At 48.8% G+C, this 26539-nt stretch overlaps 1 protein-coding gene across 8 annotated transcripts in view; it reads right to left on the reverse strand.

The window, feature by feature from the left end:
* Positions 1 to 26539, reverse strand: part of sybu (syntabulin (syntaxin-interacting)) — a 215032-nt gene that overhangs the window by 76567 nt on the left and 111926 nt on the right. For all 8 annotated transcript variants that reach the window (XM_038809748.1, XM_038809744.1, XM_038809741.1 and 5 more), the window contains one exon: positions 5561 to 5758. In XM_038809748.1, coding sequence (XP_038665676.1) covers positions 5561 to 5758 — 198 coding nt within the window. The remainder of the gene's footprint in view (positions 1 to 5560; positions 5759 to 26539) is intronic.

The raw sequence follows: 26539 nt of genomic DNA on the forward strand, positions 1-26539 counted from the left end.
GCGCGGGTGGGGGTCCATTGACAGGCCCCCCAAGCGATTCTCCAGACAAAACTGGCCAAGTCCCCGAAGGCGTGGTTCTAACCACATATCGCCAGTCAGGAATCTCGGGTTACGGCTACGGACTCAGTCCGCGGCCGCCATGGTGGGGGGGGGGGGGGGGGGGGGATCGAGGGACAGGTGGCGGGGATGACCTCATGGCCGGCCGGGGCAGCGATCGGGTGGCTCGGATCCGCAGGCACGCGCCATCTCAGGGTGGCCTATATTTTCAATGACGGTCTGCGGTCCGAGTCCGCCATGGCGCACGGCATGACCGCCGGCGTGCGCGAGCGCGGACTCCCGACTGGACGTGCGGTGGCCATTTCCTCAGCCAGAACTGCGAGTAGCTCCTTGGGGCCCTGCTAGCTCCCTGCAGGTTGGAGAATCGCTCTTGACTTTTATAGGGAAAGGCAAGAGTGAAACGCCAGCGTTTTTATGCTGGTGTGGGGACATAGCCCTATTTTTGGAGAATCCAGCCCCATATATCGCACTCAGCATCATTTTCCCTGCATTATCACAAACAGGAAGCTTTATTGCATTACTGACACACAGATAGTGAATCTTCCCACACTCCACTGTAATCATCTCAGTGTTCCCACACCTACTGACCCCTCTTTCAAGATTGTGACCACTAACAATATTCCCATGGCTCCCAAACTCCAGCAGAGCCTTCCACGTTTATCACATGCCCTCCATTCCACTGACATTTCAGGACAGCCCTCCTATTTGTCAAAGCCCGGAACACCCCTACCACACTCTTTGAGTGCTGATCCTGTGGACCACACCATTGGTCCATTTATCACTGCTCCCCTCCCTACTTCCCTAAAGAACATCCTTTCACTTAGGTCATCCATGAGCTTATTGAGGATAATTATGTCAACGTCATGGCCTTCAGCGAAACCTAGCTGAGTGGTGATGATACATTCTCCATATTGAAGCTTCCCAATGGGCTATACATTCCACCACTTGCCCTGCCATAACTAAAACCATTGTGATGGTGGTGTGTCATTTCTAACCAAGTTACAACTGAGTCTGTCCCATTATGCCTCTGGCACTTTCTCTTCCTTGGAGCATCTCACTTTGTTGTACTTCTCTAACCTCTCATTTAAAATAGTGGTTTTCTTTCCACCTGCCCAAGTACTATGGCAATTTTCTCACTGAAATGTCTTCACTCAGCCAACAAGTGGCTCCTTATCCTAGGTGATTTCAACCCACATCCCAATTTATCACGGTTTCTCTCAGTTTGAGTTCACTGCCCATCTATCAGCTCTAATTAGATTAGAATCATTAGGTGCTTGATTATTGGTGCAGACGTGGTGGGCCGAAGGGCCTCTTTCTGTGTTGTAAAACTCTATGACTATAATCTTGCCTTCCATATAAACTACCAAACTCATATTCATGGTCATCCACTTGACCTTGCCATCTCACACAACCATAGTATCAATCACAGATAAGACCATTTCTAATCATTTTGCTGTCAAGCTTTTTTTACCAAAGCCCGCTGATGTTATGTACGAAAGTGTTCCAACCTGAAACACTGGCTTATCGTGGTGTGTTATCTTTTGGATGTTAGTGAGATGCGTCTGTGGAAGCGTGAAAACTCAAACCTCTCTTTAATTAAACAACAATAAAAGTATTTATTAATGTAGAAGGACGATAATGAAACACTAGAGGACAATCTTATACTTCGGAGCATTAACAGTAAGCATTTCGTCCCTCAAAGACTAGAAACACAAAAGCATCCATTTTCCCCATATTGCTGAACTCTATGAGATCCCTCTTTCCTGAACAACAACCATAAATCTTTTGGTCAAATCTAGCCAGGGACAACCACAGTACAGCCTAAGTCACCAGTACTTGGGAATGGTCTTCGGCTCAGCAAAGAAAAAGATCTTTTACACAAACAAACAGGACTTTGACTTCAGCACTTCATCTCTAGTTGAGCTGTTTCCTTGAGGCTAGCTGGCTCTCTCTCCCTTGCTGTTGCTTCTTCAACACCTCATCTGTAACTAGCCTGCTTCCTGGCTCATAGCACTCTGACTACTAGATGTACCAATTGCAAAGAACACCCTGTTCCCTGTTCTTTCCTGTTCCTTCCTTTCTCTTACTTGGCTGTTCAGATATGGTTTCCTAAAACATGGCGGTTTGATTTTACTTGTGCAAAAAGCAGTATTTATTTTAATAGCATTTACCATTTTAGAATACTCTCCATCCATAGCCCACTTCCTTATTCACACCCACTTCCTTCTGCATAACTGAACTCTCAAAATCCCAACTACCTCGGCCAGGATTCTCCGAAATCCCGGTCAAGTGTTGACGCCGGCGTCAAAACCAGCGCGAGTGACGCCGGCGTCAATAGGCCTCCAGGCCCAGTCATTCTCCCCTTCCTCCGGAGGGGGGGGAGGGGGGGAGAACCGCGCCGGAGTGCTGTATGCTGCTCCGGCGCCGAAAGCTGGCCCTACCTACACGGTCGGCGCGGGTCTGCGCATGCGCTCCACGGCATGGATTTGCGCATGCGGGCCACAGCTGTCTCCACGCCGGCCGGCAGGCAACATGGAGGAGCCCTACAGGGGCCCGTTGCGGAGGAACATGGGCCCCCGGGAATTAGCACGCCACAGGTCTGCGCATGCGCACCTTGGCTGTCTCTACGCCGGCCCGCGGTCGACATGGCGGAGCCCTACAGGGGCAAGGCGCGGAGGAACATAGCCCCCCCTCCCCTCCGGAATTAGCGTGCCCTCCGATCGGTTTCCCCCGATCGCGGGCCTGGCCACCGTGGAGCCCCCCCCCCCCCCCCCCCCCCCACCCTCCCGGATTCGGCTCCCCTCGCCCACCCACCAGGATGGCCCATACAGCCAGAACGCCGAGGTCCCGCCGGGTAGGACCATACGCGAACGACGGCGGCGGGACTCGGCGGGCAGTCAGCCCGTCGAGTGCGCAGAATCGCCATGGGGGCCGCTTTCACAGTGACCGTGATTGGTGCCGATTCTCTGCCGACCGGAGGATTGGCGACCCGGCGTCGGAGCGGCATGGAGATATTCGCGTGCATCCACCCCCGGGCAATTCTCCGACCCGGCGCGGGCTCTCCATTCACCATAACATTTCTGCAGATACTAATCAGCTTTATCATTGATGATGTTGAAATCATTTGAATCTCTGATAGAGCCCTTGTCTCTGTTCCTTCAAATCCAAGGAACATAGAGTTGAATGGATATGGCAAGCAAGTGTTTTTTTCAGTTTTATTGTTTTCAAGACTTGAACATAGGGAAACACACGCTCAAACACGATCGGATTTCTGGGTGCTGTTCATACAAAACACTTTACATCACTCTGATTTATGGGCAGCACGGTAGCACGGTAGCATGGTGGTTAGCATAAATGCTTCACAGCTCCAGGGTCCCAGGTTCGGTTCCCGGCTGGGTCACTGTCTGTGCGGAGTCTGCATATCCTCCCCGTGTGTGCGTGGGTTTCCTCCGGGTGCTCCGGTTTCCTCCCACAGTCCAAAGATGTGCGGGTTAGGTGGATTGGCCATGCTAAATTGCCCGTAGTGTCCTTAAAAGTAAGGTTGGGGGGGGGGGGGTTGTTGGGTTACGGGTATAGGGTGGATACGTGGGGTTGAGTATGGTGATCATTGCTCAGCACAACATCGAGGGCCGAAGGGCCTGTTCTGTGCTGTACTGTTCTATGTTCTATGTTCAATGCTGCAAATATGTGACTAAAAGCAATAAATGCAAACAGACTATCAATATTGGAAGGAACAGTGGGCAACACGGTGAGGCAGTGGTTAGCACTGCGGCCTTACGGGACCTAGGACCCGGGTTTGATCCCAGCTCTGGGTCACTGTCCGTGTGGAGTTTGCACATTCTCCCCGTGTTTGCGTGGGTTTCGCCCCCACAACAAAGATGTGCAGGCTAGGTGGATTGGCCACGCTGAATTGCCCCTTAATTGGAAAAAAATTGGGTACTCTAAATTTATGAAAAAAACAGAAAAAAAAATTATTGGAAGGAACATATTAGCAAAATGGGCATCATTACACCTCACAATTTCTCTTGCCCTTGCAGCGTTCATGATCCTGTGTGAATCCCAACAATTATTGGAACTCTTCTTCCCTGCCCAAGATTAAATAAGGGGTATTTTAACAGTGTATTTAAACCCTGTATTTTTTAATAAAATACATGAGGAAAAGGAGACATTTGAAGTTCAGTTATCATTACTGGTTTTTTCTTTGATGGTGGACAGCATATCCACATTCAAAATGATTGACAATTTTGCCCGAAGCTTTTCATGTCAGCTAATGTTTGCAACACAATATTAAATGCACAGTTGTTCCAGACCTGGGGATAGATTTTCCAGCCCTGCCCACCTCTGGGATCGCCCGGTCCCATTGAACGTCAGTGGGCTTTTGGCTCTGCTGGCGAATCTTCCGCAGTGGGTCCCACTATGAAAGACCCGGAAAATTCCAGCCCTAGTATATGTTCAATCCTTTCTACCAGTCTTAAATCAATTACATCATCATTGCAGCTGGCTGTTGGCAAGCTGAAAGTTACAGTTCTTATGTTCCCCTTCCAGATACTGGGTGCGATTCACCGAACTTAAGGTGCAGTCCACCGAACAGCGTGATTAGCAGGATGTCTGTTGGCAGCTGTAGTGCCGAGAACCATCCTGCCCTCCGACGGAACTTTGCCTTTTTTTTGGCCTCGGGAAGATTCTCCCCACCGAGACCGCACTTCGAGGGATTTCCTGCTGGAGAGCTGAAGTCCAGGGCATCATTTTGGAAGGCTGCCTGGTTCTTACACCCTCCCCCCTGCTCCTTTGGTCCCCCAAATTTGGGGAGGCCCCCATGACCCCATCCCCTTTCGTCCCCTCTCTCCATGGCCAGCCCCCCTCCGCCGGGCCTGAATTTTGGCAGTGCCAACATGGCACCTGGGGAACCTGACAATGTCAGCTTGGCACCCTGGAAATGCAATGGTGGCAGACGTCAGTGCCAAGGTGCCCGGTTTCTAGGGGGAATTGCAGGGTGCCGCCCTCACTGTCCCCGACCACTGAATTGCGCCCAAATGGCCTCAAGTCTGACTTGATACCAACAATTCCTCCCATCCTGCCTCTGAAAGTTCTACTTTGTGCTATGTTCTCAAATTACATGATCAAGATGAAGCCGCTGCACAAGATTTCTAAAAAGAAAATAATTCTTGAGCCATCCTTACCAAATATTTCCAAATTCAATAAATGTTATCACAGAGGTCATTATGATGTATGATTATCATAATCAGGGAAAGTTATATTTGATATTGCTGCCACATGATGTTACTGCACTCTTTTTACAAGTAATCTACAATAAACATTTGATATATTTTATCAAGGACCCAAGTTTGCAAAGCCACCATGGCATTTCTAAAGTTAGAGAATAGCACTTAACACAAAGTATTTTTATATTCCTGTGACTCTCAAGTCGGGGACATCATGACTGTTTAGATGCATCCTATCATTGTTTGAATGTTATCAATCGATGTAAATAATGGCTCCTTACCTGGCTGCACCAGACATAACTTTTGCTCTCTCTTGTGTTTGATGTGCTGAATGTTCCACTCAGTAGCAGCGCCAGAGCTCAGTTTCCGTCCACCTTCTTCTTCTTCATTCACAGTAGGAAATGTCAACAGACTACTGGCTGACTTTGAAGGCGATTTAACTGGAGACACTGACTGGCTGCTGGGACATCCTGTGTCATCTGTGCAACAGGACAGAAAAGAAAATGATGCTGACGTATCTTTCGAACATCCTCTACTGGAAAATGGGCAGCATATTGGTGGTGGGGGTGGAGTTAGTCGAGCCATTTGCCTCCTCCAATCCCATAGCTTTCCAACCCTGTCCTGACCTTGTGCTCCTCTGAGCAAATGAGCAGGACAGCCACAGGAAGGACATCAGGACCAGTTCTGCAAGTTCAACCTGAGACTTAGCAGGAGGTTTTCAGGGGAAGGTGAGGTGGACCACACCAGGCAGATGTGTGAGGAGCTGGATTGTAGGGCGGAAGAGGCCCAGAAGGTAAAGTTCTACTTCAGGCTACGTTATGGAGCAGGAGGAGCAGGAGTGCTTTTGAACTTGGTTAGAACCTCCACCCACAACCCTTCTACTGGCAGCAAAGAGAATAGCTCGAGCCTCCTGCCACACATTCTCCTTCCGGCTCATTGGCTATAGAACTCTGCAGAGTATGATTCAATTTAGATCCTGCCTTTATTGTCGGCAGCTCCTCTATATCTCCTCTATATCTGTTCCCTCGCGCCCTTCCTATCCTCCTGTGAAAATCAAGGCAATTACCTTTGCAACCTTTTTATGTGATGATATCTAGAAATATTAGCACCATTCTGGGAACATTTTCCAATACAGTCAAACCACCAGGAATCCTTGTTCTACTTTCCATATAGCCAGTTGTCAACAAAGGAGCACATGCACAGAAGAAAATTGGTTTTATTGGCAATATAACAATGGTGATAATATGCAAGGTTAACAAATTCAAAAAACTAAATACATTCTGATATGCTCAGGAACCCTGCACTCCAGCTTGAAAATCTATATTGTACAGGGAGAATTATGTTAAAAAAGGCTATGCATGAGTCTAGATACAGTAAATATTCATCTGCTGGTGTACTATTGTTATATTTTTCAGAAGATTAGATTCTCGAATGTTAAATTTTCAGCTCTAAATTCAAAACCTATCTTGAAATGTGAAACACCCATTTTGTTCTTTATTCAATTCCGTCATGGACACAAATATCTAAATAATGTTTGAGATAAGCTCTGGAGTTTGTAGTGGGCTAATTCAGAATTTAAATTAAACAACTGTTAACAATGCAGAATGTTTTGGTGCTTTCCGAACCTGAATCTGTCTTGAGCTTTCTTCTCAAGGGTTAAATGGCTGAAGGTCGTGTTGGGACCCCGTGAAAATAAAATTGCAATTTAAAATCCCCTGGTAAATACTGTGTTGGCTTTTATTGCTGACAGAAGTAATTTATCAGTCTGCATGTTTTAATCTTCATGGGATACTAAAAATGGAAATCACGGATTGTGCATTTTGCACTCAGTCAGACATTTATGGCATATTCATTGCCTTCCACTCCTGGTGCTAAGATATCTGAGCTCTGTTGATGATACTTCAGTGCATAAAGTTAGCTCTGAATATTTTGACAAGGCTGATAATTGGAATTTAAAGCATTGAGATACAAAGAGAGACTCATTATCAAAAGGGCAAAGGAGGTGGAGAACAGGTTTTCAAGTCACAGTGCACATGAAAAGGGGCTGTTTTGATAAACATTAGTAAGGTAGATAGTACCTTTAAGAAATCGCTGTTTAAGAAATGCACCTTTACAAAAGGGTGTTTATCAGTGATGTCAGAGTGTGGGTCGAGCTGGGCCGTCTGTCAGCTTTTTACTTTTGTTTTAGGCTGTTTGCTGCTGGGTGTGTTTTAGTTTCGTTTTTAGTGTTGGGGCTGAAGCCAGACAAAGCAAGTGTACTGCTGTTCTCTTTGCCATGAAAAGACTATCTCTTGATCATTTGGTGAATTCAGAATTATAAATGTTCTCAGTAGTGAATGTAAACCTGATGTGCTTCTGTTAAAATGTGTTTATTTTGTCTTCTGGATGTTGTTTGGGAAGTTATTAAGGATTACTTAGTGTTGTATTCTTTGGGGGTTGTATTTGAAGTAATGGTTGCTAAGATGTTCACTTGAAAAGGTTAACTTGAGTTCATAGAATAAACATTGTTTTGCTTTCAAAAATACTTTTACATTTCTGCTGCACCACACCAATAGAGTGGGTTGTGTGCTCCCCATACCATAATCTATTAAAAGTTGTGGGTCAGGTGAACTCAATTATACACTTTGGGGTTCTCTAACCCCTGGCCCATAACAAATTGGGGCTCGAGGGGGATAAAAGTCTATCTATTGGATTGGCTTAGTGAACTGAAAGACAGTGAGGGGTGAGCATATTGTGGTTGCGTTTCAGGTGTGGTATTCCAGTTTAAATGGGGAGTGTGTTGTGGAAAATGGCTCTTTCAGAGGCTCTGAAGTTTTTGGGGGTGGAGACGGTAACGCGCAGTACCTTACGAACAGAGACTAAAAGCAGACTGTTAGATTTGGCAAAAACATTGCAGTAAACATTACCTGACAAAATGGAAATGGCAAAAATTCAGTTACAACTTAAACATATGGAACATGAGAAAGAATTAAAGCAGCTTGAATATGAAAGAAAGAGAGAGGGGAAAGAAAAGGAGAGAGAAGAAAGGAGAAAAGAAAGAATAGCCCTAGCAGAACAAAAAGAAATAGAAAGTGAGACACAGATCAGGGAAAAAGATAAAGAGAGAGAGTTTGTACTTAAGAAAATGGCCATGAAACATGACAGTCAGTTAAAATTGGCGGACATAAAGAGAAACGTACAGTTGGATAACAGTGATGAGGAGAGTGAGAAAGAGCATCATGGTCAAAGGCGTGGTGGGGATCTATTTTAGTATGTCCAAGCATTGCCAAGGTTTGATGAGAAGGAGGTGGAAGCCTTTTTCCTTTCATTTGAGAAGGTAGCTAAACAAATGAAATGGCCACAGGACATGTGGGTATTACTGATTCAAACAAAGCTGGTAGGTAGGGCTACTGAATTGTTTGCATCACGACTGGAGGAGGTATCTGGGACGTATGAGGAGGTGAAAAAATCCATCTTAGGTGCATATGAACTAGTGCCTGAAGCCTACAGACAAAGGTTTAGAAATTTAAGGAAATAATTTGGTCAAACATACATGGAGTTTGAAAGGATCAAACAGAATAGTTTTGATAGGTGGATAAGGGCTTTGAAAATAGACCAAACGTATGAAGCTCTCAGAGAAATTATACTTTTGGAGGAGTTTAAAAATTCCTGATGTAGTGAGAACTCATGTGGAAGAGCAGAGGGTTAAAACTGTGAGATGAGCAGCAGAAATGGCAGATGATTATGAATTAGTTCATAAATCAAACATTGGTTTCCGACATCAGTTTCAGACTGTGAGGGATAGAAACTGGGGACATGAGAAATACCCAAGTGGTAAAGGTAAAGGAGATCTGATGGGAGATAATAAGGAGAGTGGAGAGTGTACCTCAGACTAAAAAAGAAATCCAGGACAGTGGAAAAGAAATGAAAAATATCAAATGTTTTCACTGTAATAAACTAGGCCATGTAAAGTCACAGTGTTGATAGTTGAAGAAAAGCACTGGGAAGGCTGATGTGGTAAAACAGGATAAGACAGTGGGGTTTGATATAGTGGTAAAGGAAAGCCCAAGTGAAGCGAAGGAGGTGCAAAAGATTGTACAGCCTGATCAAGGGGTGATTGATAAGAAGGTACCAGATGTCTTTAAAGAATTTACTTGTGTGGGTAAAGTTTACTCATGTGTTTCAGGAGGAGCAGGTAAAGAAATCACAATTTTCAGAGATATGGGAGCTAGTCAATCTTTAATGGTATGAGATGAGGAGTTATGTAGTTTGGGAAGAATATTGCCAGAAAAGGTGGTAATATGTGGAATTCAGGGTGAGAGGACCACTTAAATTGATTAAGGAAAAAATGGTGACTGAGAAATTGGAAATTACATTATTGGATTACGTGTCAAATTTTAGTGAACAATTAAACAGAGCAGGTGAATTGGCTAGACAACATTTAAAAGTTGCACAAAATGTGATGAAACGGATAGCGGACAAGAAATCCAAAGTTCGTAGTTTTGCCAGTGGAGATAAAGTTTTAGTATTGTTACCAGTGGTAGGTGAACCTTTAAAAGCAAGGTTTTGTGGACCTTATCAGATCGAAGGAAATTAAATGAGGTGAATTATATGGTAAAAACGCCAGATAGAAGGAAGAGTCACCGAGTGTGTCATGTGAATATGCTCAAAAGGTACTTTGAAAGGTTTTAATGATTCTAACTCAAAGTGACGAATCAAATCCAGATGACTTGGAATTTGACATACCTCAAATTAAATTGGAAAATGAGAATGTTCTTAAAAATTGGGATAAATTGTTGAGTTACCTTCCAGAGGAAAAACGGACTGACCTGAAAGAGTTATTGATATCACGTGGGCAAGTTTGTGGAGATAAATTGGGAAGTACTAAAATGGCTACACTTGATTTAGATATGGGAAATGCTGTTCCAATCAAACAACATCCATACAGACTCAACCCTTTAAAATTGGCACAGGTTAACAAAGAGATTAAGAACATAGTATGCTTAAAAATTAGCTGCAGCCAATGGAGCTCACCCATAGTGATGGTACCTAAACCAGATAGTACCCAATGGTTGTGTGTGGACTATAGAAAGGTTAATGCAGTTACGAGAACAGACTCTTATCCTATCCCACGTTTGGAGGATTGCATTGAGAAAGTGGGACAATCAGCTTTTATTTCTAAACTGGATTTACTTAAAGGTTACTGGCAGGTACCTTTATCTGAAAGGGTGAAGGAGATTTCAGCTTTTGTGATTCCAGATGGTATATACCAATTCAAAGTTATGCCATTTGGCATGAAAAACGCACCAGCCACATTTCAACGGTTAACGAACAAAGTTGTTTCAGGATTACCCAATTGTGTGGTATAAATAGACGATCTGGTAATTTTCAGCCAGACATGGAAAGAACATTTAAAACATCTGATGGAGTTATTCGATCGACTTCAGGAGGCGGGTTTGGTGATAAACCTAGCCAAAAAGTAAATTTGGAAAAGCCCAAGTCACTTTCCCTGGCCATACAATCGGACAGGGTCGAATGGTCCCACGGGATGTGAAAATAAAAGTTATTGGGGAGTTTCCGATACCCTCAACAGGACGGGAAATAATGCGATTTCTTGGTGCGAGTGGATTTTACCGGACATTTGTACCGAATCTTAGCAGTGTGGTCGCTCCACTGACGGACTGGCTCAAGAAGCGTAACAAATTCCAGTGGACAGCGGAGTGTCAACAGGCATTTGACGGCCTGAAGGCTGTGTGAACCACTGCTCCTGTGTTAGCGATCCCAAATTATACAAAACCATTCAAAATGGCGGTTGATGCGAGTGATGTGGGTGTAGGTGCGGTGCTTCTACAAGACAACGATGAATGGCTAGAGCGGCCTATTGGTTTTCTTTCAAAGAAATTGAATTCTCACCAGAAAAAGTATTCCACGATTGAGAAGGAGACTTTGAGTCTGGTGCTGGCTTTGCAACATTTTCACATTTATGTGACCACGAATGTATTGAACAGCAGCAGTTTCAGTTGGAGGAAGAAGAACAAAAAAAAACGGCGCCAAGATCCCAGGTTAGATCCCGGCTCTGGGTCACTGTCCGTGTGGAGTTTGCATATTCTCTCCGTGTTTGTGTGGGTTTCGCCCCCTCAACCCAAAGATGTGCTGGGTAGGTGGATTGGCCACGCTAAGTTGCCCCTTAATTGGAAAAAATGAATTGGGCGCTCTAAATTTATATTTAAAAAACGACAGGCTAACAGAATAAGCAGACAAGTGGCAGATGGTATTGAATAGAGAGAAGTTTGGGGTGAAGCATTTTAGAATAGGGAGGGGCAATACAAACATAACAGGACAGTTTTAAAGAGTGTGCTGGGACAGGGGATCTGGGCGTGCATATGTATAGATCTTTGAAGATGACAGAACATATCACGAGAATGGATTGTGAAGCATGTGGTTTGCAAAGAATGTGGGTTCATCAGCTTAATAAACAGTGGTGTTGAATACAAAAGCTGGGGAGTTATGTTGAATCTTTATAAAACTCCGGTTCGGCCACAACTAGCGTACCCGTCCAGTTCTGGTCACCACACTTTAGAAAAGATGTTAGGGTTCTTGAGAGGTTGCAGAGGAGATTTGATAAATACTATGATAGGTTTGGGTAACGTAGGCATGGAAAAATTGTTCTCATTAGCTGATGGTGTAAGGACTATGCCAGGAGACACTGGTGTAAGGTTTTAAGCAAGGGATACCCAGGGGATGTGAAGACAACCTTTTTTTATACAGTAAGGGTTAATGCCCTGAAACTCGCTGCTCATGAGGGTGCTGGGAGCAGAGACAATCAATGATTTCAAAAGGAAATTGGATGGGTACTTGAGGGGAATAAACTTGCAGGGTTACAGAGATAGGGGCTGGTTCTCCATTTCAGCGGCTAAGTGCCGGCTGAAACTGAGAATTTGCGGACGTTTTATGATGCCAAAATCGATGCTGAACCATTTCTGGGACCGGTGAGGGGCTAGCAGCGGTGCTGGGGGAAACTCCCGGCTCTCCCGCCAAAAACGGCCGGAGGGGGGGGTGGCCACCCCCCCCACCATTCTCCCCTGGCCTCTCGCAAGCTCCCCTGGCCAGAGGCATGGATCCCGACCGGCAAGCAAGGATGCCGTTTCAGAGGGTGCGGAGACTCAAAAACAGCCGACAAAACGGCACCGACCCCTATTTGTGCGTTGAAAGGGATTTTCCACCCGATCGACGATTACAATATCGCAGTCGGGCAACGGAGAATCCCACCCAGGGTGTAATTAAAATGTATTATTTGTACTGGGCCCACTGCCCTCTTTGGTATATATTAATGGGGCAGCAGGGTAGCATGATGGTTAGCATAAATGCTTCACAGCTCCAGGGTCCCAGGTTCGATTCCCGGCTGGGTCACTGTCTGTGTGGAGTCTGCACGTCCTCCCCCTGTGTGCGTGGGTTTCCTCCGGGTGCTCCGGTTTCCTCCCACAGTCCAAAGATGTGCGGGTTAGGTGGATTGGCCATGCTAAATTGCCCGTAGTGTCCTAATAAAAAGTAAGGTTAAGGGGGGGTTGTTGGGTTACGGGTATAGGGTGGATATGTGGGTTTGAGTAGGGTGATCATGGCTCGGCACAACATTGAGGGCTCAAGGGCCTGTTCTGTGCTGTACTGTTCTATGTTCTATGTTCTATAATGGTATGGATTTGAACATATAAGGCATAATTTCAAAGTTGACAAAATTCAAAGTGTATCCAACAATAAAGAGGATAGCAAAGATTACGGGAGGGCACGTGCAGACTGACCAAATGAGCATACATATGGAAGATGAAAATACAAAGTGTGAGGCGATACATTTTGATAAGAAGAAATAAGGGAGGCAATATAAACTAAATGGTGCATTTAGTTTATTTTACAGAGTGTATAAGAACAGAAAGACCTGGGGATGTGTATACACAAATCTTTTAAGGTGGCAGTACAGGTTAATAAAGCTGTTAAAGTACACATGAGATCCTTGGCTTTATCAATACCTGTGGAGGAATAGAGAACAAAAGCAAGGAGGATATGTTAAATCTTTATAAGATACTGGTTGTGCCTCAGTTGAAGTACAGTGTTCAGTTCCGAATACCACACTATAGGAAGGGTGTCAGGTTTGGGAGAGTGCAGCTTACTAGAATGGCACCAAGGACAGCAATTATCTGCAGGCACTGTAAAAACTGGGCTGTTCTGTTGAAAGCAGGGATGGTGAAGAGGCTATTTGACAGATGTTCAAAATCGTGAATTATTTTGATAGAATAAATAGGACTAGCTTTTTCCCCATGGGCAGAATGGTCAGTAATTAGAGAATAGAGATTTATAGTGATTGACCAAAAACCAGAGGAGACATGAGCAAAGTGTTTTCTTTTTACACAGCCAGTTGTGGTGATTTGGAATGCATTGTTTGAAAGGATGATGAAAGCGATTCAATAGCCTTTCAAAGGGAAATGGGAACTTGAACGGAAAAAAAATTGGCGGGATTCTCTGCTGCAGGGACAAAATGCGGCCGCCAGCGGAGAATCGGCAATGTGTGGCACTGGCGCTAGGAGTGTGGCCACGGTGGTATTCACCGACCTTTGCCATGTAAAATAATGCATAGCGGCAAGCACCCGGATTTCCCTGCACGTACTGATGTCGGGCCACAATTTCACTGATCCCAGCATCCAGAGACAGACCCCCCCTTCCCCACAATGCAAATGTTGACCCTCCCCCGCTGACAAGGAGAGTCTCCCCAACCTTTCTTCGAGCAGGGGCATCCCTGCCCCTCCCCCGCAACACGTGAATAGTGGGTCACCTTCCCTGCCCCCCCCACACCAAATGAGGGTAACCCCCCCCCAGCCAACCACCCCCAGGCCACCCCCTTCAGTCCCCACCCCGTGTCATTTTCAACAGTGTACAGCACCTTGGCTGCATGGTACTGACACCCTGGCAGTGACACCCAAACCTGGCGTGTTGGACCGGAGGGGAGTCAAGAGATGTTACCCCGTTGCTCAAGCATCTCTGCCGCTGCCAGGCTAAGTGCTTTCCCTTACTATTTTCTAACCGCAAATGCAGTTAGCATTGTTAAAGTGGCCAGCAGCTGTCAATCTGAACAAGGTTGTTTATAAACATTGCGGTTTGAATCAATGGTGGGTACTTCAGAGGCATTAAAGCGTGAAGGGAAAGATAAATAAACAAACTTCCTGGCAGTTGTGTTTAAACCATTCAGCTGTCAAGAAAAGACTAGTTAAAGGTGCTGCACCATGAAATTGAACGAATGTTAAGCATTTCAAAGAATCTCAGGGGATTTCAAGTCTTTTCAACTGTTGTGGGCTTTCTCAGAAGGCTCTGTCACTTCAAAAAACAGCACTTTTAAATGCAGAACACTGAGGGAGCAGATGTCAGGAAAGGGAAAGTGTTCCTAGTTTTAATCTGCACTGAACTATCTGGTCTGCTCATCAGCTGCAGAACAGTTCAAAGTGAAGACGCTCAAAGTTTAAACAGGTCAGCCAAGGATGATTGAACAGAGGTTGCCTGAGATCACCATGCCAAGCAATGATGATGTCCAACAAGAGAGAATCGAGCCATCTCCCATTGACATTCAGTGGCATTACCATTGCAGAATCCCACACTACCAACATCCTGGAGGTTACTATTGACCTGAAACAAAACTAGACTAGTCATTTAAATACTGTGGCTACAAGGGCAGGCAAAAGGCTAGAAATCTTCCAGCGAATAACTCACTTCCTGGTTCAAAGTCTGTCCACCATCTACATGGTACAAGTCAGGAATGAAATGGAATACTCTCCACTTGCCTGAATGAGTGCAGCTAAAACGACACTGAAGAAGCTCAACACCATTCAGGACAAAGCAGCCCATTTGATTGCTCTCCCTTCCACAAACATTCAATCCCTCCACACCGACAAACAGTGGCAGCCATGTGCACCATCTACAAGATGCTCCAGGAACTCACCAAGGTACCTTGGGCAGCACCTTCCACACCCACGACCATGACCATCAAGAAGGACAAGGGCAGCAGATACCTGGGAACACCACCACCTGGAAGTTCCCCTCTGAGTCACTCACCATCCTGACCTGGAAACATATCGCCGTTCTTCCACAGTCGCTGGGTCAAAATACCAGAACTCCCTCCCTAACAGCACTGTGGGGGCGGAATTCTCTGCTCCCGCGCGGCATCGGGAAGGCCGTTGTGAACTCGGCCGAGTTTCACGACGGCCTCGGAGGCCGCTCCTCGCACCCTAGTCCCCCCCCCCCCCCCCCCCCCCGGGGGGCTAGGAGCGGCGTTTTGTCAATCTCGGCCGCCGGGCCTTAACGCTTGCGTCAAGTCGGCATGCCGAGAATGATGCGACGGCGGCGCCTAAGTGACGTCAGCCACGCATGCGCAGGTTGACTGGCTCCAACCCGCGCATGCACAGTTGCCGTCTTCCCCTCCGCTGCCCCGTAAGACGTGGCGGCTTGATCTTGCGGGGCGGTGGAGGGGAAAGAGTGCGTCCCTTGGAGATGCCGGCCCGACGATCGGTGGGCACCGATCGCGGGCCAGTCCCCTCCCGAGCACGGGCGTGGTGCTTACTCCCCTCTCCGCCCCCCACAAGCCACAAACGAAGCTTTGGCGCCATGTTCACGACGGCAGCAACCAGGTGTGGTTGCCGCCGGCGTGAACAGGTCGGGAACGTCAGGTCGCTCGGCCCATCCGGGCCGGAGAATCGCCGGTCGGCGTGAAAAACGGCGAGCGGCGATTCTCCGAGCGGGGGGTGGGAGAATCGCGAGGGGGTGCCAGGGCGGCGTGTCGTGAGTCACCCGGCCCTCCCGGTTTCTCCCACCCGGCGTGGGGAGCAGAGAATCGCGCCCTGGGTCTACCTACACCTCAGGGAATGCAGTGGTTCAAGAAGGCAGCTCACTACCAGCTTCTGAAGGGCAACTAGGGATGACAATAAATGCTGGTCGTACCAGCAAAGTCCACATCCTGTAAGTGAATAAAAATAAAGGACATTGTTTCAATAGATGGCACAACTTATGTTGTTATCTTGCTCAGGTCATTTACATAATTTACTGATTATTCAAGCGCAGCTCTTTGAGGAACTGGATGTGCTGGGAGTACACCGTCATTTACTGGCAACCAGTGAAGGATGGCTGCCAGGCAAAAAGGGGACTGGGCACAGCATAGATTAGAAAACAGGTATCGAGCAGCAAGCCAAGGGATCACGGGGAGGGTAAGGATAAAATATCCAAATTCATTTATATAACATATGGAATGGCGCCCCACTTCCCCTGCACCCTCTCGCAACTTTCAGCATCAAATGTTCACCTACTTAAGCTGCCTCTTGGGAACGTGGTGATGTAGCGACATTGCCCTGAGGCCAGTAGTCCAGGTATCCACAGTAATGCTCTCGGGTCCTGGGTCTGAATCTCACCACAGTGGATCGTGAAAGTAGAATTCAAAGAAAATCTGGAATTAAAGGTCTGTCGATTGTTCTAAGAGCCCATCTGGTTCCTGATGCCCTTTAGAGGAGGAAATATGTCATCCTTACCTGGTTGGGCCTCTTAACTGACCTAATAAACCATTCATTTGAAGGGCAATTAGGGATGGGCACTAAATGCTGGCCCAGCCAGCAATGCCCATCTGAATGTATAGAAAAACATACATTAACGTAGTTTGGGTACAACCTCTCAGATACTCTTGCCCTTGCTCTCTGCATGAGGAAGCATGTAGCACTACAGGTGAGATGTAGGCCTCAGGCATAAATGCACAATTTTCCGAAGATAGATGGGGCGCGATTCTACGGAAGGATTTCTAAGTGTGGTAGTGAGCGGAAATGCCACAGGTTCCCGGCGCTCGGCCAGCAACACTATTCATTGTTAATTGATCGACTTAAAGAGGCTCCAATGTCTTCTTGCCGCAAAGAAAGGATGCAGACCTGCGGAGGCTCCTAGATGCAGTGGAGGCCAAGAGAGATGTACTGTTCTCCCGAGGGTCCCGGAGGGTCAGCAACAAGGCAGCCACTGCTGCCTTGGATGAGGTGGTGACGCTGTAAGCTCCTGGAGTGTGACCATGGGGACTGGCCTCCAGTGCCAGAAAATGGTCAATGACCTACACCGGGCAGCACGGGTGAGTAGACATCAACGACCCCCTGCCTCCGCCCCCAAAGACCTTTCCACCCCCATGTGTGCATCCACCCCCCCAACATTCCATGTGACCCCCAAACCCTGCCTTCACCCCCTCTCCCTTCAACCCTCCAAACCCTCCCTTCAACCTCCCTAACCCTTCCTTCACATCCCCCCTCCCACACTAACGATGTGGCTAACAAATACCTCTCTGTGTCTCCTCAGGAAAAGCTCTCCCACAATCAGCGGGACAAGGTTCAGACTGACGGTGGAGTGCCAGATATAAGAATCCTCACCTCCTTCAAGGTGCGGGGCCTGGAGGTGACTCGGTGGCCGAGGACAGGGCAGTCACCCATGCGGAAGTTGGTAGACGTCGCAGAGATGAAGAACCACTGGGCTCCACCCGGAGGACTTGTCAAACGTGAGTTGTTACTGCATGACTGACTGACTCATCCTTCCCACTGACCACGTGTCCATTCTCCCGCAGGTCATCCAGTCGATGACACCGACCTATCTCTGGCAGCCCATCTCCTGACTCTGAGGAGACCACCTCAGAGGGGAGCTCCGAGGAAGACACAATGAAGGCGTACACTGTCACCCTCACTCTCCACCAGCGTAGATGCACACACCTCGGTGGGACATATTAGTGAACAGGCTTCTGGGCACAATATGGTGAACACCACACAGCTGTTGATGCACATCAGGTGGAGGCACGAACTTCCAGACAAGACAGCAGTCGGAGGTCTGCTGGATCCCAGGACCCAGCTGGGTCCCAGCCTGATGCTGAGCCTATGAAAAGTATTCCCAGAGCTGATGGAGACGATTGTGAGCGGTCAGAGCATTCTGAGGGAGATGTCAGCGACACTCCAGCAGATCCGTAGCCGATTGGAGGAGTCCCAGAGGCAACGGGTGCAGGAGATGTCGCCAGCAATGCGTGGGTCCAAGACCAACATTGCTGGGTGGCGACGGCAGTGAAAAGCCTGGTGCATGACATCGGCACTATGAGTGAAGGTGTCCAAGGCAGTCGGTGTCAGCCCTGACTGAAGGCCTCGGCAGAATGTCCAACTCACTGGGGGATGTCACCCAGTACCAGGCTGACCTTGATGAGGTTCTGCGGGACATGTCACACTCTCGGATGGGAATGGCCGAGGCACTGCGGAGGTTGTCCCAGTCGCAGTGGGCATTGCCGAGGCACTGTACAGCATGTCCCAGTCACTGAGGGGCATCGCTGAGGGTGTTGTAGCCACCGAAGTTGGCCATTCCCTGAATACAAAATGGAGGAACGCAAAGCATACAGGGTAAAATGGACAATGTTTGCAGCCCCAGCAGGCTGCCCCTAGCAGGTGTGGATTCTGTCTGCTAAGAAAGCAGAGAGCACCGAAACTAACATTCCGCATACTAATGAGGCAATCACCGGGATAATTAGCATGTTAATGGAACGATTCCAGAGACAATGGACACAAATGGGGAAGCAACTGCAACATTGTAAAGGATACCAGACACTCAGGCAGCAGCAAGGTTCGAAAACAAAGAGCCTGAAGGCCCGCCCAGTAGCTAAGGAACAGCCTCAGTATTGGGGGATTCAAACATATTGATTGGGAAGAGACCCAATCGATTCCAAGCAGATAAGGGAGTCCGCCCAAAGGGGCACGGATCCCCTGGGACCTATAAAAGACAGGTCCCACACATGGTTCAGTCTTCTGATCCAGCCCTCCTCCTTCTCCTCCAGCCCTCCTCTCTCTTTGACTAGCACTCCTCCGTGGACCGGCACCTCGACCAGCTTTTGCCAAGAAGACCTTGAACGAGAGAGAGAAGGGGGTTCGGACAGCAGCCGCCAGCAAGTAAGTGCCTCACAACGATCGCTACCAGAGATAGACACTCCTGACCCCTTTTAACTTATACCAACCTAAAGTCTGCAGACCAGAGCAGAGCAAGAGGCCTTGTTCCCTGACCCGGCAGTTCCTTCGAGATAAGTATTAGTTTATTTAGCGGTAGGAATAAGTTTAATCCTTTTAACGTGTGCATAGGTAGTTATTATACTTGTATTATAATAAACTCAGTTGTTTGGACTTACTAATTGGTGTATGGTTTTATTGCTTTGAACTTCACCTTGAAACTTGTGGCGGTGTCTTAACGATACCTGGCGACTCCAGAGCTAAGTAAAGAAACAGAGCCAAATTGAGTGTTAAGCACACTCACCCAGAACGACCAACAGTGTCGATATGACACCATGGGAAACCACCAGGGCTGGCAGAGCCAGATGATGCAGAGGCAGCTGTGGCTCAAACCAGCTGCCCCTCCATCCCAAGGTGAACTTGGGAGGGGGCACTGGGTGCCAACCGACCCATCCCATGGAGTGGCAACAGTGGCAACCAACTCCCCCGAGTTCCACCCTCTGATCAGGCACCCTCTCACAGTCAGCAGCAAGAACAGGGCGGCTGTGCATGTGCCGCCGCCAGGTGCGCTGGGACCCTCTGGTCCCAGAGCCCCCGGAGGATGGCCACCTGGGGCATTGAAGGTCACGGGACGAGATAAGTAGCTGGCTGCCTCCACCTCTGATGTGCATCCTGGGGACACACAACGACATAGCGGTGGAGCTAGGAAGACAAAAGACATTGAGGATCATTAAGGGCACAGGGGGATGAGGGACGGGGGGGGGGGGGGGCACCATCAGGAGAGGGGAAATTGTATGAAGCATTGAACACCCTTATGCACAACTTCTGTCACTTTACTCCACAATGAGGGCCGACCTCCGAACCCTTGGCCCATCTCTCCAAACATCTGCCCCTGCCTCCTGGGCACATGCATGCAGGTGATGGGTGTGAGTGAGCACTCAGCAGATAAGCAGGGGTCAGACTATGGCATAGATTGAGGAGCACTGGCGCTCAGCTCTCTGCAGGTTATCATCACCCCCCCCTGCCCTTGACCCGCGACCCGCTAATAGTGCCGAGACATCCCAGCACCCTGGAGTGTTGTGACATATACCCTGGGAGGGTAGAAGATGGAGGTGGTGGGTGAGTAAGGTTGCGATGACGGACCAGTCCATGTTCTGTGTGAATCGGGCGAGGATGAGGGCCTCCCTGGCCTCCGGGTTTGCCGGAATCTCACTGCTGCCTGTCCTCCAGCCCCTACTGGTCCGGCACCTCCTCATCACCCTCATCCTCCTCGAGGTGGGCACATGTTCCTCATCACCAACCTCCATCTCTTCATCCCGCTGCTGTGCAAGATTGTGGAAGACACAGCAGACCACCACAAACCGGGCGACCCTCCATGCGATGTATTGGAGTGCACCACCGGAGCAGTCGAGGCATCGGAACCGCATCTTGAGGAGTTCCTACGCACCGCTCAATGACAGCCCGAGTGACTGCATTGGCCTCGTTGTACCAGGTCTCCGTCCTCCGTACTGGCGTCATTAGTCTTGTCCTCAGCGGGTACCTCTTATCCCCTAGGACCCAGCCGCCCATCCCAGGGGGCTCCTCAAAGAGGGCAGGGATGACCGACTGCCCCAGGATGTAGCTGTCGTGCACACTCCCCAGGAAGTGTGCACACACGGTGCATGATCTTCATGTGGTGGGCGCACACGAGCTGTATGTTCAGAGAGTTGAAAACCTTTCTTTTAATGTAAGGCACTCCCAGATGGCCCATTGAGCGCAGGGCAACATGCGTGGCATCTATTACCTCCTGGACCTGTGGCATCCTGGCGATGTCAGAGAATCCTGCAGCCCGGGCATTTTGCTGGGCTTGGTCCATGTCAAAGTTGATGTTGTTTTGTGCCCGAGCAAACAGGGCATCCGTGATCTGTCGGCTGCAGCTGGTGGCTGTGGCATGCGAGATGCCACAAAGGACCCCGCTCAAGCCCCGGAATGATCCCAAGGAGTAAACGCTCATGATACAGTGACCTTGACATCCACCGGGAGCGGGTGTCCTCCTCCTCTTCCATGTGGTGCCAAATCCATGCGGACATGGCACAGATGTGGCACTGTTTCCTTGTAGAGGTGGGACCTCCTGCGGCACACGCTGTCCGACACCTGTTCGAATGACCAGTGACGCCTGTACACCCTGGGCCTTCGCGGGACTCTCCCATTGGGTCCTTCCCTGGCCTAATGTGCGGCCGGGTCCTGAGCGTGTGGGGCGGGATCCGGCACATGGGCCACCACCGTGAGCTTCTGTTGACGCTGCTGCTGTTGCCATCTCCAGTGTCAGGCCGCCCAGCCTACCAACACACCACTCGGGCAAGTTCTGCTGGGTCCAAAATTCCTGCCATAGCGTTCAATATCTGTAAGGCATTGGCAGAGGGTGTAAAGACTGACAAATAGCGGTTGCTCCAATCCCGGGACCGTCCATTCCCCCATTGATACCCCCTCCCCCCACCCAGAATGCCATGCTCATGCCCTCCCGGTCGCAGCGGGCTCTCCTCACCAGACCCCAGACCCTGTATCTAGGACACCCGCTCATAATGTCTCCTGGACCGCGCGTTGGTCCCATCTCCGTGGCACTCACCCACCCTCCGGCCATGGACATGTCACCGGAGCTGTGTCCATTCCCATGGGTATTTGGACGTTAGCTGCTGTGTGCATGGTCTTGCCTCCCATAGTGTTCAGGCTCAGTGTGCAGACATCACGGTCTAATTGGGATGCTAGGCAATGACTCCCATATGTTACATGGCCCACCCACCCACGGAATCCACTTGGGTTGTGTGAAGTGCTCACTTGATCATGATTGCCAATTCCCTATTTGCCTTCACCTGCATGTCCAGAGGCCTCGGCAGTCAGTGGGGCAGATGGGCTGGGACAAGGGGTGCCCCCAGAATAGATACAATCTAGGCGTTGCCTTTGTGGTGCTGTGCACGGTTGCCCCCCAGCACCTCCCCCATACCCTCCCAGGACAGCCCACTCCTGCGGAGGGTCCCCACCCCGGCCGAGGGTCCCCAACCCCACCGTGCACTGGAGTGGCAAGCCCAACACCTCCGGGCTCTTTGGCTGTGAGCAAAGGTGGCTACTCAACCTCCTCGGCTCCCCACAGAAGCCCATCCACTAGATTCACATTTTTAAAATGGAGTACTAAACGGCGCCAGAATAACCACTTGCTGGGGAGACCAATAAAACACGGAAGGCTATTTGATGAGGGGTGGCTCTCGTTAACTGTATGGAAATAGTGCTTAAGTGGTGATAACTGGTTTCTCGCCACCCTACAGCGAGATCCCAATTTATTTACGGAGCGGACCAGTTGCATGGCAAACTGTTTGGCGCCTGGCACGGTTCTGGGGCGAGAGCACAATGAGGGTGGAGAATCGTGCCCATGATTCCCATCTGAAAGTATGCATAGAAGACCAATTTCAGCACTTGGCAAGTCATCTGGCTGCTATAGAATCTAGAACGTAGAACATACAGTGCAGAAGGAGGCCATTCGGCCCATCGAGTCTGCACCGACCCACTTAAGCCCTCACTTCCACCCTATCCCTGTCACCCAATAACCCCTCCAAACCTTTTTGTACATTAAGGGCAATTTAGCATGGTCAATCCACCTAACCTGCACGTCTTTGGACTGTGGGAGGAAACCGGAACAGCCGGAGGAAACCCACGCAGACACGGGGAGAATGTGCAGACTCCGCACAGTGACTCAGCGGGGAATCGAAACTGGGACCCTGGCGCTGTGAAGCCACAGTGATCCACTTGTGCTACCGTGCTGCCCGAATGTGCCCAACGTTACTTCCTCTTTAAATGTCTTAAATCTGACAAGAATCTAAATGCACATTCAACAGCAGCAATAACTTTTATTTACGAAGCACCTTTAACATAAAGAAATATCACAAAGTGTTTCACTGGAGCATAATAAAATAAAGTATGACACTGAGTCACATTAGGAGATATTAGGTCAGAAAACCGGCGTGATCTAATGGCCTCGTCGCGCCAACCTCGGTAATGTGACGAGCCCATTAAATCTCGCAAGAGGCCTTGTAAGATTGGCGACACTTGGAACGCCTCGCAAGATCTAGCGAGATCTCACGAGGCGTCACAATCTGGATCTTGCCCTCACTGGGTGAGATTCTATGAAAATATTTAAATGAGCCATGTTGGTCAGTTCTGGGCAGGGTGGAACTCTGGTACTCCCATTGGCACCTGGGAACTTTGCCACTGCCACATGGACACCCTGGCTGCAGGGGCACTGCCAGGGTGCCAGGTTGGCAATACCAAGATGCCCAGATGCACGGTTGTCCAGGCCAGGGATCGGCCCCGAGGGTGCCCTGTCCTTAAGAGGTGGGATGAATGGGGGGCTCGAGAACCCCTTAAGAGGCAAGTTGAGACAGTGGGGGGGGGGGGGGGGGGGGGGGGGGCCTGGAGGCTGCGGTGGAGGAGGGGCGGGTGAGGCGAAAGATCGGCGCGGCATTTAAAATTGGCACCCGATCCTCAAGTCATCTTCTTGCACTGGTGAGCGGCGGGGCATTCCTTGCCAAGGCTAAAAGAAACATCAGTATCAATCCCGGAGCTGCAGGTGCAGGAATGGCTTAGAGGAGAAAGCTAGGTAAAGAGATAGAGAGGCAGGTGGCGGGCAGGCTGATTGACCTGGCGGCCTTTATGTTTTAGCTACAACCTCGATCCAGGGTTGGAGAAAGTCAGGGCTCAAATTAAATTAAAATGTCTAGGCACTGAAGCCTGTGTACAGCACAGCTTGTGCTGGCAAGAGAGTACAGTTCTTCCGCGGATAGGCAGAATTCTGCAAAGGAAATTACCTAAATGTCATTGCGGGAGGAAAAACCAATGAGAATCCCATTGGCGTTTCTGGTCCGATTCCCCTGACTCCTAAGTTGGCACTGCCAGGGTGCCAGGAGCAATGCCAGAACACCAAAGGGGACAGGTAAATTGCTAGGGGGCAGTGACAGTCCCCGAACACCCAGGGGCCCCAATGGCCTCCCAGTCTCTAATCCCAGCGTGGTCACCACGTCTGGTTTTCGTTGATGGAGACCAGTCGTGATTCCCGCCGGCTTCATGCTGTGCCAGCGGGCCAGTGAATCCGGGAGCTGGGAGACTCTTGCAAAAACAGGAAATTAATATTTAAATGAGTTTGAATATTCATTTAAATATGTAAACAGATTGCATCCAGTGCCGCAGGCCAGTGACATAGCACTCCGTTCAGAGCCCAGCGTAAACCCTATTTAGGGGCTCTACAGGAATAGCGGGAGGTGCTCCGGTCGTAACGCAGAGTGAGAATCGCCCCGATATTTTGTTTTTACAGTTCAGCAGCTCCCTCAGATAGCTCCGCAGCGGCTGTCCCCGAGGGAGCAAATTGGAAGTGCCAGCCCGCAAATTCCAGCAGTGCTGATCCTTTCACAGAGCACGTTTCATACTGCATGGCTGTTAATTCGCCAGCCAGCGGAATGTCACGTTAACAATGCGATCCTAGGCGGGGCCGACTTTGGGTGTGCCCAAACGTAAAATTCAGGCCCACAAATAAATAATAGGATGATTGCACATGATTGCTGTTAATATCTTGCTCATGCTCTTGCGTTGTGTGAGCTCAGCTGACAGTTCAGCCAAATGCATGTGTTAGCTGTCAACAGGATGAGTTGCTTCCCATATGGAACTTTGCATGTATGTATGGGGTGAGGGAAGCTATTTGTAGCTAAACAACCTTCGATCAGTGTTTCAAAACTGTGCCAACCTCGACGTTAGGATTAGGGACTTCACATGGCCTCTTAAATGAAAAATGGTGTATTGTGTGGGGAAAGGAGATTACGAAATTGCCCAACATATATGTGTGAAGTTTAAAAGCGTCTGGTCTACCTCACGTACCTCTGGAAGGACTGGTATCTCAAAAATTTGAGCAACAGGTGAAGCTAGCGGTTTCACGCTGCAACTATGCAATACCAGCACACATGGTATTTGCCACCAATGTGATGTTGCCGTCAAGCCAAAAAGACGTTCTGCCCATCACACAAGTGAATAATGTGGGATATGAATTTCAGTGTCAATGTGATGGCTGGTATGAAGACTGAAGGCCCCAAAGCCTGGCGGATTGTATCAAACAGCATGTCCCTTCCACTGTTCGCAATGGGAAGGTACAGACCGTACTCAACAAGCCTGTGTTGCAAAACTCAAAACACAGTAACCAACATTAGATGTGATTCTGCGATTGGAAGACATTTGCTAAATAATCCTCAGCGTGCTAGAAATTCAGCTGTCAACCAATTTAAGATTGCTAGTCGGACTCGCAGTGTAGTGCATTTGCATGTACTGGAAGCTACATATGCAGAGCATTGTACTTTGTGGAAAGAACATGCATATAAATTGTGCCTGCTTCAGCTGAACAAAATAAGTGAAAGCCATTGCTGGTTCATTCCACAGCGCAGCACACTGGTACAGTGGGAAGCACTGCTGCCTCAGTGCCAGAGACCCAGGTTTGTTTCCGACCCTGGGTGACTGTGTGGAGTTTGGACTTTCTCCCCATATCTGCGTGGGTTTCCTCCGGGTGCTCCGGTTTCCTTCCACAGTCCAAAGATGTGCAGGTTAGGTGGATCCGTCATGCTAAATTGCCTTTGCGTGGGATAGGGTCGGTCCAGACTTGATGGGTTGAATGGCCGCCTTCTGCTCTGTAGGGATTCTGTGACGCTATGACAATGCATTTATCAATCAGAGTCAAGCTGTCTGATGTAAATTTTCAAACAATGCTTGTCAGTTAATTGCCAGTCACCATTACCAATCTCCATGGCAACTCCTCTGCCAATCAGATTCCACTTGCCAACCAATCAGCTGTTTCTAAAGTTGTTGTTTCCCCTGGCATTGGTATTCTTGCGAATAGCCTGGTGAGTGCAAGATGAAAAGCTTCAGCAATATGTATTTTTTCAGCAATATTCATGATCTGTACTACCAAAAGGCTCTGACTGAAAAACAGTTCTCTCCAGAAACACAGCTGAGTTTTCAGATCAGATTTTCTGCCACTTAGTGCATAGATAATGTGGGGGTGGGGGGGGGGGGGGTGGTTATGTCTGGCAGGAGGGGGCCTAATCGAGTTGGCATGAACCGGGGCACCACCTTTAAATGGCTTCAAAATAAGTTTCTTCAACCCCCTCACGGACATGCAGGACCACCCCCACAAGCTTCAGAGCCACCCCCCCCCCCACCCCCCCACCACCTCTAAAGCAGAGGGGGCACTTT

Source organism: Scyliorhinus canicula, chromosome 10 (genome assembly GCF_902713615.1).
Source record: "Scyliorhinus canicula chromosome 10, sScyCan1.1, whole genome shotgun sequence".
In the NCBI taxonomy this organism is placed as follows: Eukaryota; Metazoa; Chordata; class Chondrichthyes; order Carcharhiniformes; family Scyliorhinidae; genus Scyliorhinus; species Scyliorhinus canicula.